General features: G+C 42.2%; 1 protein-coding gene across 1 annotated transcript in view; it reads left to right on the top strand.

Annotated features, from left to right (window-relative positions):
* ALG12 (homolog of asparagine-linked glycosylation 12) overlaps positions 1-21,149 on the top strand; it is a 65,010-nt gene extending 43,861 nt beyond the window's left edge. The window contains 12 exon segments of the mRNA XM_087690983.1: positions 1,468-1,539; positions 1,621-1,684; positions 1,870-1,973; positions 2,136-2,219; positions 2,222-2,383; positions 2,523-2,590; positions 2,679-2,747; positions 2,836-2,918; positions 19,952-20,048; positions 20,119-20,184; positions 20,277-20,370; positions 20,454-21,149. Of these exon segments, the coding sequence (XP_087547109.1) occupies positions 1,468-1,539; positions 1,621-1,684; positions 1,870-1,973; positions 2,136-2,219; positions 2,222-2,383; positions 2,523-2,590; positions 2,679-2,747; positions 2,836-2,918; positions 19,952-20,048; positions 20,119-20,184; positions 20,277-20,370; positions 20,454-20,537 (1,047 nt within the window). The 3' untranslated portion in view covers positions 20,538-21,149.
* Positions 21,150-21,469: the final 320 nt, after the last annotated feature.

The following is a 21,469-nucleotide window of genomic DNA, read 5'->3' as shown; positions in this document are numbered from 1 at the left end:
ACTATGGAACCATGAAAGATACATACAATGGTTCCATGGAATATTTTTCCATGGAGAAGGAAAGCTGTCAAGAGGCTTGATGGGACTGAAACTAAGAAAGATACTTGCAGTGGCTCCATGGAATACCTTGTTATAGAAAAGAAAAGTTTTAACAACTGAAAAGGTGGAACTAGGGAGAAAATTGCGGGGAGAAACACAATAACTGTAGTCCTCTGATGCAATCGGAAATGAAGAAGATGATCACCAGTTGCTGTCAAGGGAGCGAACTGCAGTCCTTAGATGCCAGGGACTGAGCTTGGGCAGCAAAACGCAAATCCCTGAGTGTGTTAGAGCTGTCAAACACAGGGAGAGATCAGCCCAAATGCTGACGACTGATGCCAAGGATGTTCGCCAGGGTGGAAGAAGCTTCGCAGACAGTCAAACACAGAAAAGTGATGACATGTGGAGGAACAGGAGTTGATGTAGGGTGTGGGTGCTATCGCTAGGGTGAAGACTGCTGACGCCAGGCTGTAGGAGAAGATGCCAGACAGGAAGAAGGCCCCCAATTAGAAAAACGCAAATTGAGAGAGAGCCTTGATGGAAGAAGCTGATGCCAATGTTGGAGAAGATGACGCCAAGTTGGGAAAGCTCCAAAGGCAAGACCTGAGTGATGGAATAGGGCGCTTGAAGGAGAAGGGGAAGGGTGACAATGAATTGCGATGTCCTATAGTAGGGGTATGGGCAGTAGTGGAGAGAAGAGGGAAGAGTGTTGGAGTGATGAAGGAAGAGGGGTGAAGAATGACTGAAGTGGGATGAGAATGAATGAAGTGTTTGCCTATTCATAGGCATAAGTTGTCTAGGGTGGCGCACCACTGAGTGGGCGCCCACTGAAAAGTGACCAAAATGTGGACATCAGCCCTTTTTGGGGCTGTCAGTGCGAAACCCTAACTGAAGTGTGTAAACTGAAGAAGTGGTTTCTCAGCATAGCTGTCCTCACCGGATCAAACTTCAAATGATACTGAAATATGAATTGTGCTAACTGGTTGAGCTGATTCAGTGCCAAAGTCTGCATGCTGGCTTCCTCAAAGTTAATTTGCAAAAGAGATTATGAATAGGATGTGAAAGCCAGTAGGTGGTGTTAGTACGCCGAATATGTTTGTTTGTCAACTATTTGCTAGCACGATGCACTGTCATACTATCATGCTATGGCTTCTTTTCTTATAACCTTGGTTCCATATGGCCTTGCTAGACCCATTGCAAGATATTAGCCCCTTGTGCATTCTTTCCATGGTGACTATAAAGCCTGTAGTTGGAAGATGGTTGACAGGTTAGTTTTTTGAAGTGTTAAAGAGCATGCTGCATTCATTATGCAAGACCTTTCCTAACGTCTTTGTGTTAAAATATTATATCATTTGAAACTTTCTTTTAGTTCTGCTTATGCCATAAGGAATTGTGTAGTGAAGCCAGCAAATCTTGCTCAAATTGCAGGTCTTTGCAGCTGTTGTGTTTAGGTGTGATGTCATACTTCTTCTTGGTCCGATAGGCCTCTCTCTCCTATTGGTATGCTATTGCAGCTGATGATTTTCCACCATCCGGAGTTTTGAATATTATTGAAGTCTGCTATGTTTGTGAATGTATCAGAGGAGAGAGATTGACATATGGTCTGCTGCGAAGCATTGTTTTATTGTGTCAATGCTAAGTATAGGTAGGGAAGTCTCTACATTCTGAAACTCTCTCTCTCTCTCTCTCTCTCTCTGTGCTATCTTTTTCTGCAGTCGAAATGCATGATTGTTGCAATGATGATACCTGGCAAACTTTTCTTTAGGATGTCACACGTGCATTGTCAAAGAATTTTTAGAATTCAAATCAATGATATCTTGGTGCTTGTAGGATTAACAGGACTGGTTGACTCTGTGATGTGGGGGCGATGGTTGTGGCCTGAAATGGAGGTTTTTTGGTTCAACTCAGTTTTGAATCGAAGCTCAGAATGGGGAGTAGGTGGCTGAACCATTTAGAATCCTTACTCTTTCACTGACTTCTTGTTTAAGGGACTTAATTTTGCATGAATTTGTTTTCTACTAGGGCTATGAAAATTTAGTTCATATTCTAGATAACTCACTTTTGATGGTTCAGCAGTTTTTGGTTTGATAAATTAGGTCTCCCCAATGCACTGGTATTTCACATCAGCCCTGCCAAGAGCAATGTTGAGTTCTTATCCGCTTTTGTATGTAAGTCTCCCATGCCAAGTCTTGGACATCTCTTAAAATGTTTGGTATTGTCTCCTGATCAAATAATGTTAATGGCACTGAATTTACAGCTAGGTTTGGTGCTGGAACGTCGGATAAGCCAATTTGTCATTCCTGTTTTTATTTTTGTGATACTATATTCTAAGCTTGCACATAAGGTGAGTAATCATGGACCAGATATCTTCCACCACTAGTTTTATTATGATGTGGATAATCTAACAAACTAACATCTTACCCATTTGATAAGCACACTGCATTGCAATTGGCTTATGAAATTATTGGGCATCTGGATTTTAGGAGCTTCGTTTCATACTATTTGCAATTCCAATGCTAAACCTGGCATCAGCGGTTGCACTTGTCAGAATGTAAGCATGTAACTGAAATATCAGAAAGTCAATTATAGAATTATGATATTCCTATTTACCTCGTGCTTTAATGCTTCTTGGTTGGCAGTTATAACAACCGTAAAAAGCCATTGTGGGCATGCTTATTCATCGGATTGATATGTACCTTTCTGGCAAGGTGGCGTTCAGTTTTTATGTGCTCTGCAAACACATTAGTATATATACAGTAACACACTGAGTCTGATGGATAAGCATTGGTATCACAGCTCAATCATCATATGTATCATCTCTAAAGCATCTTATGCCAACTACCCTGGAGGAAGGGCACTTGAAATTCTGCACAAAACTGGTGAGGAGGCAAAAAAATTCAAAAGCTCTATCTTCATATGTTTTCGTTCCTCTTTCATCCAAAGATTGGATTTCTAAGGTGTAACAGGGTTCAATCTACAAAGTGCAATATTTCTGGAAACCAATTTCAATATAACAAATTTAGACCTTAAGTGTCTGGTGGTTCTATGTTACAGTTCCTGGTTTTGCTGATAGGAATGGTAATAAGAGCAGAACACTCTTAGGGCTATCTACCCTTTTCCTAAGTGCGCTCGCAGAACCAAAAAAAAAAAAAAAAGGTTCCTCTAACTATATGATATCTTCAACCTTGTAGTTCCTTGAACATCAACCAATGACAATAACAACAACAAAACCCTTCCCACTTGCCCTGCAACCTATGGGCCACAAGCCAACACTACTCTTTGTCTCCCTCTTCTCCTGTTGGCCGCATATCTAAGTATGAATTCTCTGCCTTTTCACCATATTTAGGGAAACTTAAAGTGCACAATAGTCCATGAGCCTTAGATGATTGGGCAACATAGTTATAAGTGATGAGGGACGGGGACGAGGACAGTGACAGTGCAGGGATGTGAGGGGGATGGCCAAATGTAGGGCATGGGAATTGGGAGATTTGAATGGCATGAAATATACATAATATAGAGGTTGGAGTGCAGGCTGGTTGTTGTTTTGAGAGAAATGGAATGATGTACTAACGTCAGCAAGAGGCCAAAGTGACCTATGAGACCATACATTACAACTGTCTGTGAAATGATGCAAGTGTTTAGAGATTAATAGTATAACAAAAGAAATCTGAATCTAAATGCTGAGCACAAAAGAAAGAACTAGTTGGTGGTATGAGGGTACATATGGTATCAGGAAATTCCTCTTGGTTAGTGAAGCAGTCTTAATCTCCTCCCTCTTGGGTAGTTTGGCTCTGGCTCTGGCTCGAGCAATGATCTGATGTATCCTCCTTTGTGTGCATGTGCATGTGCATATGCGCGTGTGTGCATCAATCATCATCTGTATATTCCACTTTGGGTGCCAAAAGGCATAGTCAAGTGGGAAACTAATAAAGAAAAAGTAAAACAAAACTCTTAAGATTGTGCTATCCTTACCAGATAGCAGTACAATATATCAAAAGATCCACTAGGCATTTAGATGGTCATGTCCTTTCTGCTTTTGAGGTTTGGGACTTTGCAATGATGGCTCTACCTCATTTGTAGAGTGCCCATTTTCCCGGTCTTCTAGCTTCATGTACTGAGGCCAATTCTTGTTCCCTATTCTTGAGCTGGGTGAATGTGAGCTCATCTGCCATCGATATCTTGGTTCCTTGCAAGGATTTGATTTGCTTCATTACCGCTATCTTTTTTTGCATTGTTGTGTATTGGAATATCAAATTCTTTCCTTTGACCATGATTGAGGGATCTCCAAAAATCGATTGAGGGAATGGATCTACACAACATTCTTTGTATTATTTCATGTTTTGGGAACAAAGACTTGTTTCTCTATCTCTTCCTCTTCTCCAATTTCCTTTTAAATCATTCTTGTAGTTCTTTTTCTTCAATCCATGTTATGACTTCTTTACTAGAATCTCTTTTCTGTGGTTTAGATTGCTATACCTGATGAATGGTCTCGTTTTCATTTTTCTTTGCTGGCTGATATGAGAGAGAGAGAGAGAGAGAGAGAGAGAGAGAGAGAGAGCTGCCGACGGACCTGCCCTGCGCCTCCCTGCCCTGCGCGTCGCCTGAACCCTTTCCCCTGGGTTGTGCAGGATCGACCTGACCCTGCGTGCAGCCGGACCGTGAGCCAGCGAGGGCGAATCTGCTCCGTTTTCCTGCCCAACGACCCTGACCTTCTGTACAGCAGGTACGCGCGTGAGAGAGAGCGGGCGCCGTCTGTCTTCCCTGCCAGACATAGTTGTTTTCAGACGCATCTGAAATGAATTTCAGACGTCTGTAAACGTCTGAAAACCCCATATCAGACTTGACGTTTTTTTTAATTAAAAAATGTTGACGACTTTACACAAAAGCATACAGAATGTGGTCGCCTTTATCTGCCGACTCTTTCCCTGGATCCAGGCAGTCTGAAACACACACTCCTGAGGAATTGTGACTGAAAACAACTGAACTCAGCCTGAGGAACTCCACAAACTGTGGGAAACACAGCTCTCTACTTGGAAATCGTAGCCTCATTGCCAGTGCCACAGAGGGAGGAAAGCACTAGTGATGCTCCTAGCTCGAGTTCTCTTGGTCCACATCAGAGGGAGGAGGAGGATGATGATGATGATGATGATGATGATGATGATGAGCAGGAGGAGGAGGAGGAGGACTGCACTCTTGAGAATGATGAAGATGATGAGTAGATTAGTTGATGACAGATGAATCATGAATCATGATATATGATGTGACTCTATTATGCAGTTTTCAGTTTTGCTTTTGGTTGTTCTCTTTCAGTTTTTAGTCTACTATGCAGTTGGCATTGGGCAACTTGGCTTGAATCTTGATGACAGATGTATCATGTATCATGTCAATTCCTTGAAAGTTGAATGATGAATGATGAATCCTTCTATATTGACTCAAACTCTGGAGTCTCAGTCTTCAAAGTTCAAGAGTTGTGCATTGTTCTTTTATTTTGAAATTAGCACATGTTTATCATGTTTATCATATCTTAAAGTTGTGTATTTTTCTCATATTTTGTTAAGAATATGTTAAAAAATTAGGGTCACGTATGATTCAGCTCTAGGATCTGAATCATACTCATTTCATACTTTCATACGTGTTTGCGTTTGACGTTTGATTCACGTATGGAAAAACTATGCTGCCAGACCTGTTGAATTCCACCCTTGCCTTCCAGACGTCCTGGTCCTGTCCTGCGCGCACTCTGTCCCACCACTCAGGTGGCTGCACTGTAGACTTCGCCGTCAGTTCCCTGTCTCTTTTGGCCTTCAAATCTCCTGTACTAAGAGCGACCGGCACGCAGTCTTGTAGGTTTTTGGCACAACAGAAAGAATTCTGTGATATAGCAAAGGTTCGGCCTCCGCCGTGTGAGAAACCAGCTTATAGGGGTGCCGATTTCTAACTCAGCAGACAGAGATCTGTGCTGCAGCAAGACACACACACGGAGAGAGAGAGAGAGAGAGAGAGAGAGAGAGAGAGAGAGAGAGAGAGAGAGAGAGAGAGAGAGAGAGAGAGAGAGAGGGGGGGGGAAGGCCTGTGCTGTCTCGGTCTTCCGCGAGCTCCTGGTGTGGCATCCGACCTGCACACGTACTGAAACACCATGGCTGGACTGGATTTGGCTTCTATCGACCAAACGGTGGTTGCCCTTGGTCCGGATTCTGATACAGAGGAACCAGAGGATATGGTTCCGGCTTCAAAAATTTGCGAACAAGTTTGTTAGCTATCCACATTTCACTAGATCCTGGAAATCGTTCTTTAGCAATGTATCAATCCTAAGGAAAGTTAGATTGGGATTATATAGCATCTGTGTAAATTTAAAAGCTCGACAAAAGAATACAAGAGATGACAAGGGGCTTGTGATGGCAAAGAAAGCACTACAAATTCATCAAGAAGAGCAATCAAATAGAGAGAAAAAGTGTCATCTACATAGGCATAAGTGTTTTGCTATACCAGAAGGATATATTGGACTTGTCATTTATTGTATGGACTAGAAGAAGTCATGCTTATCTCAATTTTCTTGTCTTCCAAAGGATGGTAGCAAGCATGTTGCGCTGCCAATGGAAGACATGGTGCTTGATGCTCCGTCCCAGAATGCATCCTAGCCACATAAAGTTCTTGATAAAGGTAAACAACCTGCTTTGGGTTTGGATTCCCGTGGCAATGACTGGGTAGAGGCACGTCCCAAAAAAGGTAAAAAGATTGATGATGGCCTGCCAGCTATTGGGCCTAATGTTTCACAAGATTCCATGCATACGTATATGCGCAGGAAAGAAATGTTGTCTTCAGAGCACGCTGCACGTACTATGGTTCCTTCTGCTCCCCGTAATCAGTCTGCTCAGAAAGTATATACCGACGGTCCAAAGGGCCCACCTGCTAAGTTGGCTTTTGATACTCGAGGGAATGTGATTACGCCATGGGATCGTCGTTATTCCCGTTCCATCCCCAAGACAATGGATATTTCGTCTACCTCTAAAGCTGGCCTCAGAACTCTTTTGCCGTGTTAGCTGATTTTTTGGATGAGGGTGTCCTTGATATTCTAGCAGAAAGGTTAAATCGAGGCAAATGGTGCCTCGTTTCTGATTTTCTTTTGGAATACACATGAAGATAGCCACGTGGAATGTGTGAGGCATTTGTTCTCGCCATAAGCAACATGCCATGTGGATTGTATTGCATGAGAATCAGTGGGATGTCTTGTGTGCGGTAGAACACAAGGGTCACGGTGAAGCAGGAAAAGTTGTGGATTGCCATGGGTTTCGCTTATTTTATGCAGGGACACCCGCCGGGCATTATTCTGGTGTGCTTATGATTGTACATGAGAAATATCAGCCGGTTCTTATTAAAAATGATGTACATGGCCGCTTTGTGGTGGTTGAAGTTTTATTTGAAGAAGAAATCTTATGGTTACTGGGCCTATATGCTCCGAATGATCCTTTATCCCGCCGGGATCTTTGGAATACCTTGAAGACCTCCTTGTCACTTGGCAGACGGGGTTTTTTGATGGGGGATTTTAATATGTGTGTTGATTCTTCACAATCCACTTCAGGGCATTCGGTGATGGACGCTCTGGAAAGTCGGGTGTGGAATGTGTTTGCTCTTGCCGTGCTTAAGCAAGATCTATGGTCCTGGCTATACCCTTCTTCTACAGGGTTTACTTTCCATTCGGTGCTGTATGCCACTATATGGTCGTGGTTGGACCGAATGTACATCATGCAGGATGATGATTTTTTTCCTGAGATGTTGGAAATGACAGTCTTGCAGCAATATGCCTTGTCGGACCATTTCCCTCTCCAGCTTGAGATACTTGCACAACCCATTGCACCTTTTATGCAACTGCTGGATAGACTCCCTTTTTTTCACCTCCTCTTATTTGAAGCAGTCGCTCTTTCGGGGCTATATGCAGCAATTGATTGATAGATTTTTATTGGACTTCGCCTCTGAGGGCACTGCTTCCTTTGAACGATTGCTCTCTAATGTGCAGCGGATAGCTCGGCAGTATGGGATCCATCATGCCTCTCTTTGTCGGCGGCGTCGACATGCAGCGGAGGACTTACTGGCTTTGGTTTGTTCTCTGCTGGTAGACACTCTAGATGATGAATTTCTACTGACACTGGCAATGCGTTTGGCTAATCTTATTAAAGAGTTTCAGCTGAAATCTTATCAGCAGGCCAAATTACAAAAGTTAATTGAGAATTTGCAAGATAGTGCTTTTCAAACTCATAAGTTCTTTCGCGCGTTGCATGCCTCTCCGGCTCGAGAAAATATGACTAGACTCTAGAATTCAGAGGGTAAAATGGTCATTGACCCTCAGACTATTGTTAATATGTGTAGGAATTATTTTCTGGAGCTTCTTGGCTCTTCTCAGTCACCTTCTGACCAGGTTACGCATGCACGTTCAGTCTTCTATGATCTGGTCCGACAGCAGGTTCCACTTGATATGCAAACTACTTTGGAGTCTGATATTTGTGAGGAGGTTATGGATGTTTTGTTGCGCCTGCCTAAGGATAAAAGTCCCGGTTGGGATAGTCTCACCAATGAATTCTTTGAGAGCTCTGCTACCCAATTGGTGAAGCCATTGACGGGTATGTTTCAGCAGGTTTGGGAAACAGGGTTCATGTCTTCCTTATGGAAAGAAGGGCTTATCAAATTGCTTCCAAAGGTTCCTTCGCCGTCAATGTTGCAACATTGGAGATCAATCTCTTTGATGGGTTCGATGTATAAAATCTTTTCCAAAGTGTTGGCGAATCGGCTCCACAAACATCTTCCGGCCGTTGTGCATCCTCTTCAATATGGTTTCATTAAGGGCCGCAACATTCTGCATAATATCTTAAATGTGCAAATGGCTATTGACTATGCAAGGCACTCTAGTCAGGAAGTGGTATTGATCCAATTGGATCTGGAAAAGGCGTTTGACTATTTAGACTGGTCTTTCATTGCAGAACTTATGTCTACGATGGGCTTTGGCACTTGGATGTCCCGCTTGATCTACACCATTGGTGCAGCGGCCTCTTCGCGAGTTATGCTAAATGATGGTGTTACAGAGCCCTTTGTCCTTGTAAACGCCCGGAACAACGTTGTATACTTAAGAATTATGATATTCGCTTGTTTTCGAGATTTAATATAAAAGAGAATGAACACTTAAAGCTGAAAATGAAAATTACTCACAAAATTACAGCCATGAAAATGTAAAAGTAATGGAGACAAGATTGAGGGTTGAAGATGGGCAACCCCCCCGAATGAATGTATTTCTGCTCAACCCAAGTCCCTTAGGGAAGAGCTAGTTACAATCAACGTGAGAGTGAGGAGAAGTAATTCTCACTCTCACAAGATTATGCAAAGATGTACAAACACACGTGCATTATCTATTATGCAATGATAAGAACTGATTTCTTTACAGTATGAGAGAAGAAAAAGGGGAAATCAACCTTTCTCCATCGTTGATCAGCAATATATGGATAGGGCTTGCTTCTTGTTGCTAAAATGGAAGAAAGAGCTTGAGAAGGAGGTGCTGTAATGAATTTACAGACTTGCTGTCTTGTAAAACAGCAGTGATAGAAGAGGAAATATGGAGGAATTTGATAATGGAGAAGTGGGGGATGATGATGGGGATGGATGGGGCCAATTTCTAGCTATCTGTGGGTGCTGTACATGAGTTTACAGCAAAGAAAAATGATGCTGAATGAAGAAAAACGAGCTCTTATTTATAGGAGAGGGAAGAGCTAGTACAAAAGGGGAAAGTGTAGCAGCACAAGACAAGTGTCCAGCCACATGTCATGAGATGTGACAAGTGGTGGGACACTTGGAAACTTGTGTGACAAGTGTCTTGACACTTGTCTCTTCTCTATGGCCTTCCTTTTTGGGCTGAATACTGTCAAGAATAGAAACAACCAAATTTAGTAAGTACAGTCAGAGTACAGAATTTACTATTTTTAGAATGATATCCCTATTTTTTAGGACTAGCATTTTTAGGCTAATTCGAGGCTCCTAAAATTTAGGGACCTCCTAAAATTTAGGGACCCCCCCAATATGGGTGTCATATGAAAGATTTTTCCGTGTACATCACAAAAACGGTATCAGAATCTTCATGTGTCTTTCCTATGCAAAGAAATGTGCATTTCAAACTTTTAGCCCATACATGCACATTGTACAAGCATTTCATAATCATGCCATCTTGTTGATTGTAACTGTTTGTTCTGGCGGATCTAGCCCACACTTCAAGGCATCAATCCTTTCTGTGTGCGAGTCTAACCCTGATATGCGTGAGTTCTGGTCACAGGCGCCCAATAGGGCCATATAGGTGGAAGTGTGAACTATCTTTTCTCTAACCTACCGCGTGGGTCCACCATAACCTGTGACCACTCATCAGTGGCCAGCTCCAATGCACTTTTCTTTATATCTAATTAGTGTAAAGGAAACACATTTAATAAATCATTATATAGATAAATTAATGAAAAAGGATACAAATTCTGTTTCTATAGAGTTGTGACAGCCCTCTGGCTTTTATTCAACTGTCCTCAGCTGAAAAGCTTCTTGATATGGCTGAAGAATGTCTGGGTAATCCTTCATGAATTTTTCATCTACCCACTGTGCATCTGTTGTGGGTAGATTCTTGAATTTTAGTAAGAATTTTCATGTCACAAGGCCACTTCTCGTGGTTCGATCCTTGTGAAACAAAATCTGTTCAGGTTCCAAGAGTTGCTCTGTTTCTTTTGTAAGGTCATGAAGTGGAGAAGCCATATGTGCAAAATGCTTGATGAAGCGGCGGTAATAAGAGCATAAGCCAAGAAATGATTGCACCTCATGTACATCATGAAGATGAGGCCATTCTTGGATTATCTTGATCTTTTCAGGATCCATCTGAATCCTTTCAGAAGAGATGACATGCCCAAGGTAATTTATTTTATGCATGAAAAATTCACTCTTTTTACCATTTACCAAGAGTTGATTTTGTTGAAGTAATTGTAAAACAATCTCCAAGTGCTGATGATGCTCCTTTTCATTTTTGCTAAAGACAATAATATCATCAAAGAAAGTACCGACATATTGTCGATGCTCTCTAAAGATGCGCTCCATCATTCGATTAAAGGTGGCTGGTGCATTGGTTAATCCGAAAGGAACCACCAAGAATTTATAAAGACTGTATGAAGTGCAGAAAGTAGTTTTGTGTACATCTTGTGGTATTACCCTAATTTGATGATAACCACTCTTTAGATCAATGCGGCTGAAAACCTTTGAGCCTCCTAGACGATCCAAAACGTTTTCAATTTTGGGAATAGGAAACCGATTCTTCACAGTGATTTTGTTAAGGGCTCAATAATCAATGCACATCCTGAATGTGCCATCTTTCTTTTGAACAAGAAGAACTGGTGAACAAAATGGTGAGCTACTTGGCCTAATTAGCCCACGGTTGAGTAGTTTTTCGACTTGCTTTCTGATTTCTTCTTGTTGAGGACAGCTCACATGGTATGGTGCTATATTAGGAGGAGAACTGCCCGGGATAATATCAATATGATGGTCTTCTGGCCTTTCTGGGAGAAGCTGATGAGGAGGATCTTCCGAAAAACAATCTTTATACTTTTCCAAGAGCTGAAGTCGCTCTTGGTTTTCAGCATTCATATTATCTTTTACATCAGTGACATAGAAGAAATTGCCTTTGTATCATGCGAATAAAGGATCACCATGATTTTGGGGCAGCATGATCATATTCCAACCCCGTCCACCAAGTATGGGCTAAGTCAATGTAAGGCTGCAAACTTAATCTTTTCGTTTTCTTTATACTTGTCACGACCATACAAAATTTGAAATTGACGAATAAACTTCAGAAGAAGATCAGGATTTCGGGAACCATCATACATACTGAACTTCATTTTCTTTTCAAGTTGAGATAGTGACTTAGTCTTCTTCTTCTTCTTATGCCTTCGTCCATGCCCGGATCTTGAGGTTGAAGATGATGAAGTGCTTGATGGGGATGAAGATGGAGACGAGGGTGAAGAATGTCGACGCCTTTGACGATGATGAGGTCTTCCACGAGAAGGGTGTGACTCTTCGTCACTAGAAGAGGGTCCATCAGAGTAGGCGCCAGATGACTTTGAAGAAGAGGATGAGCTTCGACGCGATCTCTTTCTTTGTCTTGAAGTAGAATGGGACTGCCTCTTAGAAGCAGTTGGACTTCTTGATCGGCTCCTTTCATTGGTATGGCTTTGTCTCCTTGAAACAGGTGGGCTTCTTTTCTTGAATTCTTTGGGATTCTTAACTTTTTCTAGTTTGAGAAGTTGCTCACGAATTTGCTGATTCTCCTCTCTAGGACTTTGAATGGCTTGAAGGATAGCACTCGACTGATCCATTGAGACTCTAAGAAAAATATGCTCAAGCACTCAATGCAATGGCTGAAAACAAACAAACTTATAATTGTAAGCACTATCAGTGTTGCGGAGAGGACCGAGCCAAAGCTCTGATACCATTGTAAACGCCCCGAACAACGTTGTATGCTTAAGAATTATGATATTCGCTTGTTTTCGAGATTCAATATAAAAGAGAATGAACACTTAAAGCTGAAAATGAAAATTACAGCCATGAAAATGTAAAAGTAATGGAGACAAGATTGAGGGTTATGCAGAGATGTACAAACACACGTGCATTATCTATTATGCAATGATAAGAACTGATTTCTTTACAGTATGAGAGAAGAAAAAGGGGAAATCAACCTTTCTCCATCGTTGATCAGCAGTACATGGATAGGGCTTGCTTCTTGTTGCTAAAATGGAAGAAAGAGCTTGAGAAGGAGATATTGTAATGAATTTACAGACTTGCTGTCTTGTAAAACAGCAGTGATAGAAGAGGAAATATAGAGGAATTTGATAATGGAGAAGTGGGGGATGATGATGGGGATGGATGGGGCCAATTTCTAGCTATCTGTGGGTGCTGTACATGAGTTCTATTATGCAATGATAAGAACTGATTTCTTTACAGTATGAGAGAAGAAAAAGGGGAAATCAGCCTTTCTCCATCGTTGATCAGCAGTACATGGATAGGGCTTGCTTCTTGTTGCTAAAATGGAAGAAAGACCTTGAGAAGGAGGTGCTATAATGAATTTACAGACTTGCTGTCTTGTAAAACAGCAGTGATAGAAGAGGAAATATGGAGGAATTTGATAATGGAGAAGTGGGGGATGATGATGGGGATGGATGGGGCCAATTTCTAGCTATCTGTGGGTGCTGTACATGAGTTTACAGCAAAGAAAAATGATGCTGAATGAAGAAAAACGAGCTCTTATTTATAGGAGAGGGAAGAGCTAGTACAAAAGGGGAAAGTGGAGTAGCACAAGACAAGTGTCCAACCACATGTCATGAGATGTGACAAGTGGTGGGACACTTGGAAACTTGTGTGACAAGTGTCTTGACACTTGTCTCTTCTCTATGGTCTTCCTTTTTGGGCTGAATACTGTCAAGAATAGAAATAACCAAATTTAGTAAGCACAGTCAGAGTACAGAATTTACTATTTTTAGAATGACATCCCTATTTTTTAGGACTAGCATTTTTAGGCTAATTCGAGGTTCCTAAAATTTAGGGACCTCCTAAATAGGGACCCCCCCAATATGGATGTCATATGAAAGCTTTTTCCGTGTACATCGCAAAAACGGTATCAGAATCTTCATGTGACTTTCCTATGCAAAGAAATGTACATTTCAAACTTTCAGCCCATACATGCACATTGTACAAGCATTTCATGATCATGCCATGTTGTTGATTGTAACTGTCTGTTCTGGCGGATCTAGCCCACACTTAAAGGCATCAATCCTTTCTGTGTGCGAGTCTAACCCTGATATGTGTGAGTTCTGGTCACAGGCGCCCAATAGGGCCATATAGGTGGAAGTGTGAATTATCTTTTCTCTAACCTACCGCGTGGGTCCACCATAACCTGTGACCACTCATCAGTGGCCAGCTCCAATGCACTTTTCTTTATATCTAATTGGTGCAAAGGTAACAAATTTAATAAATCATTATATAGATAAATTAATGAAAAAGAATACAAATTCTGTTTCTATAGAGTTGTGACAGTCCTGGCACGTTTTGTGAGACAGGGTTGTCCTTTGAGTTCTCTCTTCTTTGCCCTGGCGACTCATCTAGTTCTGTCGATGTTATTCTCCATGGCAGCTCCTGCTCAGTTGGTCGGATTGTCTCTTCCTTTTGGTCAGCACTTCGTTAGTCAATCTTTGGCAGATGACAGTTTTATGATTCTATGTGCAGACAAGAACAATATTCGCAAGGCATTAGATGTCTGGACGCTCTTTGGTTAGGCTTCTGGTCTTCGTATCAATACTTTCAAATCGGCCCTTCTCAGTTGTACGGAGTCCAATTTACAGTCATTGGGCTGGCAGGGACAGGTTGTGCCCCGTGGTTCCATTGTCAAGCATCTTGGGTACCCTTTGGGTGTTGATGTTCGATCAAAACAACTACTACAGTGGATTTCACAGAAACTGGCAGCGAAGTTTCTCTATTGGAAGTCGCAAGCTTGGCCCTTCCATGTTCGCCTCAAAGTGGCTCAAACAATTATGCTGCCAATACTCACATATTTCTTACCATTGCTGCCTTGGACTCCTCCTACTTTGAATGCTCTCACTTGGCCCATTCGTTTCATGTTATGGAAGAAGGATTCATTGCATGCCGGTATTTCGTGGATTTCGTGGTCGCATATATGTATCCCCAAACGCGTGGGTGGTGGGGCTATTTTGGATGCTGAAACTCATATGCTGGCACTTCGTTGGTCTCTTTTTCGTGCCATGTGTGTGGAGCATCACCCGTGGGCCGCTATAGCCCGTTATTTTCTTGAGGACCGTGGGCTTCTGCATGGGAATACACAAATTCGAGGCTCCTGGTGGCATGTGCTTAATGCAGACTCTCGGTTTTCGAGTCCTTCCTCATCTCTGCTTGTTCATTTGGTTGGCTCCTGGCAATTGGTTCTTCAGAAGGCGCGTTGGTCTCCAGTGGAGGACCGCGTAAATACTAACTCTTTTCAACTGGAATTGTTGGCAGCCTCGAGATTACTTTCATGGGAAGGCAAACAGGAGCTTAGACCAAAATTTAACCGCATGGACCGTTTGGGCTTGACCTCAGTTTGCAGATGCCACCCTTGCCAGTCGTAATGTCTTCATATCATTTCGTACTGCCAGGAGGCTTTTTCGAATCCCTCGTGGATACCATGATTTATGGGAACAGCTTCTATTAGTGCTCCAGAGCAGGCAACCCTTTCCTGCCCTTGCTGCGGATTGCCCTTGGCAGGACTGGGTCCTTGCAGGTTGGTTAAATTTGGAAAAGGGCTCGGCTAACCAGGTGTACCATCTTCTAATTAAAGATCATCAATGGCTGGTCACTAAAGCTAATACTGTATGGGGGTTGCGGAAATCTCAGTCATGGTGGAAGGCAACTGTGATGGAGGGCTGGGTGAACAAGACACCTTTCAAATGCAAGGTCTTTCTTTGGAGGGTAATGATTGGTGGTCTTCCTCTTGCCTCGGTCCTTTCCAAGCGTCGAATCTCTAACGGCAACTGTTTCTTCTGCACCACTGCTATGGAATGGGCCCATCACCGATTTATCTCTTGCCCTCTTGCTAAGAAAATCTGGTCCCTTTTGTCAGCGGTTTGGCGAGCTGTGGTTGGTTTCTCAATGAGTCCTTTCGATTGGGTTTTTGTACGCCCAAAATACCCCGCACCGGCACAGTTGCATATGAAGACCTTGTTCCATTTTCTCAGATACTGGGGATGCTGGCATAATTGGACTACTCGGAATGCCTTTCTTTTTGATTCGGCCTCTAATGTTCCGGGACACATTGCCAAGCTTAAAGGCCTCTTGCTTTGGCAGATAGATCTCATTCGGCACTCTGACTTGCTCCCTCGGGAAGACTTGCTTCCTTGGCATAGGGCAATTTCCTCTGTGTCTTTGCCATGACTTGTGTATCTCAGTCCGTGTTTTGTACTGGCAAGTTCACACACGGTGGCTTAGAGCCATCGTGTATCTTGTAATCATGTAACCTTGTACCTTTTTTCGTAATTAATACAATTACCTTTTACGGAAAAAAAAAAAAGAGAGAGAGAGACGGTGGGACGAGAGATTGTGTGACTGTGTTGCCCTTGTGGTTGCATGATTATCCTGCCATCCTGCCCTGCCTGCTCTCGCTAAGCCCTGCAGCTGTGCCGTCCTGCACTAAACCCCTGCCAGCACACCCCAGAACCAGAGAATGAGTGACTGTGCCTGCAGCTTGTGTGACCCTGCACAGGTCACCTGCCTTGTCTGCCTGCAAACTGCTGTGAGCAGGATAGGACAGTGTGAGAGAGAGAGAGAGAGAGAGAGAGAGAGAGAGAGAGAGAGAGAGAGAGCCAGGGAGAGAGATACTGTAAGAAACCGGTTGCTGCAGGCAGCCTTGACCCTGCACTTTCTTCCGAATTGCGCCTGCAGACCTGTGAGACTTCACGGGACACCATTTGTGTCTTATGTGACCTGAGGTGCAGACAGAGAAGGGCATACAGTGCTGTGAATTTGTGCCACAGCAGACATGCCTGAGTTAAACACTGCTTTCATCAATCAGGCGGTCAAGGCTTTGGGGCCCAATTCGGATGTTGAGGAAGGGGAAGAAATGGTTTTCTGCTGCTGTTCGCATCCAATCCTTGAAGCTATCATTGAATTCTTCAGCCTCTTACTGGTCATCAGCCTCTTGCTGTATAGGAGTGCCAACACTTGGTTCATTTTCCACATTTTGAGCTTACTGTCTATGTTTAGAACCATGTCCAACATCAGTCATTGCATTTCCCCCTTCATCACACGTGAATGGCCAAGGAGTGATGTATCCTCTCCACTTGATCCTGTATCATACATGCTTGCTGTAATTCACTGCTGAGAGAAATTTCAGCAAGATTGCAATGATCCCAAGTTGCAATCGAGTGCCATGGACCCTCCAATTCAAAGGATTTGATGGTACCCCGGCAATGGAACTATGAAATTAGCCTTCCTTCAGTGAATGGGTGGTAATTCCCTGATTACAAGTTAATTACAATACTAAGCATTTATCGCAAAACTGAAAACACAAATTTACCTACTAATCTTTGGACAATGGACACCTGGTTGGCTCCAAAACTGGCGTCCCTTTTGGTATTTCTTTAGCTTTATTGAATTAGAAGTTGATTTACAACGGGATTCTCGCAATCCCCTTTTCAATCCAAACTCCCCTTGCTGTTGAAAGTGACTAGTAAGTCTTTAATCTGGTTTGCTCCTTGATTTGGGCAATTAGTTGGCCTTCACACTTTGAGAAGAGTGGAAATGCCCAAAATATGATGGTTCTACACCTGATTTCAGCTGAAAATCACGTGTAGCCTTGAATAATTCAGGTCTTGGAGTCTTCAATGTTTGACATGCTTCCCAAGGCAACTACTAAACCTTAATTTTTGCTGTAAATTAGGGTTTATAGTAGAGATTCACTCAAAATCTTCACCTCCAATGGCTGGATTGTTGTAAAACTTGGAGCAAAGCTGGGAAATAGCTGGAGAAAGAGAGAGAATGGTATAGAGGGAGAAAATTTAGAGATCAGTTGCATCTCACATGTACAACATTTACTTAAACATGTGATTAAGAATTAATCAACATGTTAAGTGATTATATTATATAAAATGACTAAAAGCATAATAAAGTTAGAAGACTAAAAGATTATAAAAGTCAGGCAAAGAAACAGTGGAAATTGCTATATGCCAATGAACCAAGTCCTCCTTGGAAAGAAGATCAGTGTGCTGAATAAGATCCAACTGTCAATGTAGGAGACCCTTTAGTCTATCGAGATGCCTTTGAATGCTAGAAGAGTAAAAAACAAAAGAATTTCAAGTGACCTTATTGTGCCAATAGCTCCAAAATTGTAGAAAAGGAAAGCAATAGGTGGAGATGGGGTTGCACAAATTGCGGTAGGCTCTAGAAACATGAAAGTAGCATCGAGCTGATTTGAAGGACATAACAGCCCCACGAATAGGTAGAAGAGCATCATGAACAATGACGAGTCCTAGGCATGCCATCCTGTTCAACATCATCCTTTGTTTCTCTTTGCCTTGCCAGAAGAGAAGCTTTGAAACTGTGAGCACTTCTGATCTTAGGAAGTGTACTACCTCCCGATCCGGAGGTGGGTGTTAAGAAGATCAAACAAGGAAAGATCTCCAAGATTGGACCAAATGATTCAATAGCATGGAAAACTTAAGATTGATAAGCTATTGGGCATTAACCACATTTTACCATGAGGCAGAAGTCCTAGTGTTCTTGTGCTTAATACCTTGAATCTCAAGGAAAAACGTGGCAATCAATGACCAGGGTTACCTATCCTCGCACAAGGCCTGGAACAGTGACCAATGAATAGCAATCAGATGTGTCTCTGGGTCCAAAATAACCCTATGGCCCATTCTTTTTTGCCTATTCGTTTCAAAGTGTAAACATGGTGCCAAGAGGTCCAAGAGATATCCATCCATGTAGAATGTAGGATCTTTTTTCGAAAGCAAAAACCGGACGGGTTGAGCAATTTGTTGTAGATGAGACTTCGGCCAAGGGAGCAAGGGAAGGTGAGATGAAACCATCGGTATCATGATTGTCTGTGCTATTTTTAATCTTTATGTGGAAAGGCCAAGCCTGTAATCTCCAATACACAAACTTATCCATAATGCTTGAGGAGATTCAATGCATTAGCACTTTAGGCGAAACGTGCGCTCCCAAAGGATAGCCTAAGTGCCTAAAAATAGAGCCTTTAAGCACCACCTCGCCTTGCCAGGCATCGCTCTTAGAGCAATTGATAAGGGCCGATTTAGATGCATTAATGTGTAGTCCTAAGGCCAAGGCAAGCAAGACCCATGTGGTCATTGCTCATTGTATATTATCCAGATCAGCATTAAGAAACATGACGGTGTCATTTGCCAAGGCCTCCCCCACCAACTGTTCTTGTGAAGAGAGAGAGAGTTCGACCACCTCAGCATTGGCCGCTAGACAAGACAACATCGTTAGAATGGGGTGGGTGGCCAAGGGAAAGAACAAAGGACTCAATGGGCAAGCCTCCTAACTGATTGACGAAGGGGGAAGGGTGTTGTGACACCACCATTGAGCAGAACTCTTGAAGAGGAATTTGTGCTGACAATATTGATAAGTCTAAACATTCTTGGACCAAAACCCGTGCCTTGCGTCAATTGACCCAAGAAGGACCATTCCAAATGCGATGAGACCTCTCTCTCTCTCTCTCTCTCTCTCACACACACACACACACACACACACACACACACACACACACACACACACACACATCCCTTTCCTTCCTTTTATAGCCTGGGCCTTGCTTTTGATGTTACTGCTTCTGAATTTTGTGCTTCTCTACTATCTGTGCTTGTTTTCCTGTTTGGCTTTTGATTCTCATTATTTCATGTTTATTTTGAGCTTTCCATGTTGACTTTTCCTGTTTGCGCGTACCTAACATCAGGCCTTTAATGGGGTTATATTCAGAGGTTTTATTTTGTCTTTCAGACTGAAGTATCAGATAGGGGTAAATATGGAAAGAACTTGCACATGCATGCCATCAAGCCCTTGGCATCTTCTCCATTTAAGTTGACATGTCCATTGGTTCTTTGAGAGCGTCCTGTCTTAAGATTTACCAAAAGGCTACAAAATCTTGCCCAATCTTGTGAATGTGATTTTTAAGTAACTGTTCATGAAATCATATGGCTTTTGCAGTTGCAGTCAAACAAAAATTTATTATTGAATTACGCTAGCCTGCATTCTTAATGTCTCCTGTTTATGTTTGTTGGATTTTTTTTCATTCTGGATGTTCGACTCATGCCTACCATTCAAAGAGTAAAAAGATGACATTTCTTTCCAGATACATCTTCTAGCAGTATTCCAAGGGTAGTACATATTGGCACTCTACCAGCAATGACTGGAGTCTCACGTTTCTGCGAGAAGGGGCCACCATGGAGGTAACAATTTTAATTGCTGTCAAATCTGTTTGACAGAAGCACTCTAATTGGGATGTTAATGAACCTGCAGCTACTCTAAAGAGGAAGATCTATCAGTTGATGATTTATTCCTCAGAAATTTCACTTATGCCATCAGGTGATGTTTCAGTATGGTTTGAGTGGTGCTGACTTGCTGGTCTACTAGTAAATTACTTAGAATGTTATCTCACGATCAATGTAACACTACAGTGAACATGCAAGTATACCTGGGTTCAGTTGCTTGATGGCAGTCGAGGCCTTCTCCAAGATTGGCATTCAGTACTCTGTTATTCCTATCAAGCTGGTAAATCTCTGTTCATCTTTTCTTAGCTAGCAGTGAATGCATTTTGGGTTTATGTCTTGAACCTTTTAGGACTGAGTGTGCAGTTGTATGACCCTAAAGTATATATACATGGAAGAGAAGGCAGCATGGTTGTTGATGGGGAGCATTGGCCTCGCTGCACAAGGTAATGGTGATGTAATTTGAAAAGCTCTGCCTAAAGAGTTGGAGGAGACATTATCTGCTAGCTTTTCACACTAACAGTCCCATGAAACATGGAAGATGCATATATGAGGGGCCAGCACTTTAGGGCCATACAACAAGAATAAAATGACATGAGTTGAGATGAAAGTTGAAATTCTCCAACTCCCAAATTGGTTGGTGCTTTCAGTCTCTGCCCATATAAAACCAGCATACACAAGCATGGATACCAGAACCTAGATTCAAGTTGCTGGAAAGGAGCTTCTCTTGTCCTTTGCTTCGTGTTAACAGAGAATCAACTGGCATTGAAGAAGCACTTAACACTCTACATGTGCTACATCCCAATGCAAGAGCTTTATATCTGAAGCCCAGTTTTCTCTCCAATGTAAACTTATCATTTCTGACTCCGCAATGGTGGATTCTGACTTTCTTTTTACTTTTTTAGAGTTGACATCTCAACCCTCCTTTTTTTGGGCATTGAGAGTATCCAAAAGAGAAAATATGATACGTGACTAACTCATTTAACAAAAGTTTGTTTACTTCGATTCTTTAAAATTTGTACCAGGCCATGAGCAAGTCGTTATGATGCTTGATTTCTCCCAAGTATTTTAGCTTTTGCTTTGAAAATGAGTTCTTTGAAGTCTTTCTGTCATTTGTATCAGGCCTTGAGCAAGTAGTTATGTTGCCTGATTTCTCAAAAATGCTTTTCTACTTGGAGAATCAAGTTAGCTTTAATGCCATTTATAACAGTTGTGTTGCCACCCAAATTTCCATAGAAAGTTGTGTTTCAACTAGAAAAGCTAGTTGAGTTTAAATAACACTGCTATTTATGTTGAGCCGAGCAAGTTATGCTACCGTAGAAATGTCTTTAGAAGTGGTGGTTGGGTAAAAGGTTAGTGTTTATACTTAATGCATCACTTTA

The sequence above is a fragment of the Lygodium microphyllum genome, chromosome 13, assembly GCF_053477565.2.
Source record: "Lygodium microphyllum isolate KBCC chromosome 13, Lygodium_microphyllum_v1.1.10, whole genome shotgun sequence".
Classification (NCBI taxonomy): Eukaryota; Viridiplantae; Streptophyta; class Polypodiopsida; order Schizaeales; family Lygodiaceae; genus Lygodium; species Lygodium microphyllum.
This window is presented reverse-complemented; position numbering and strand designations above follow the sequence as displayed.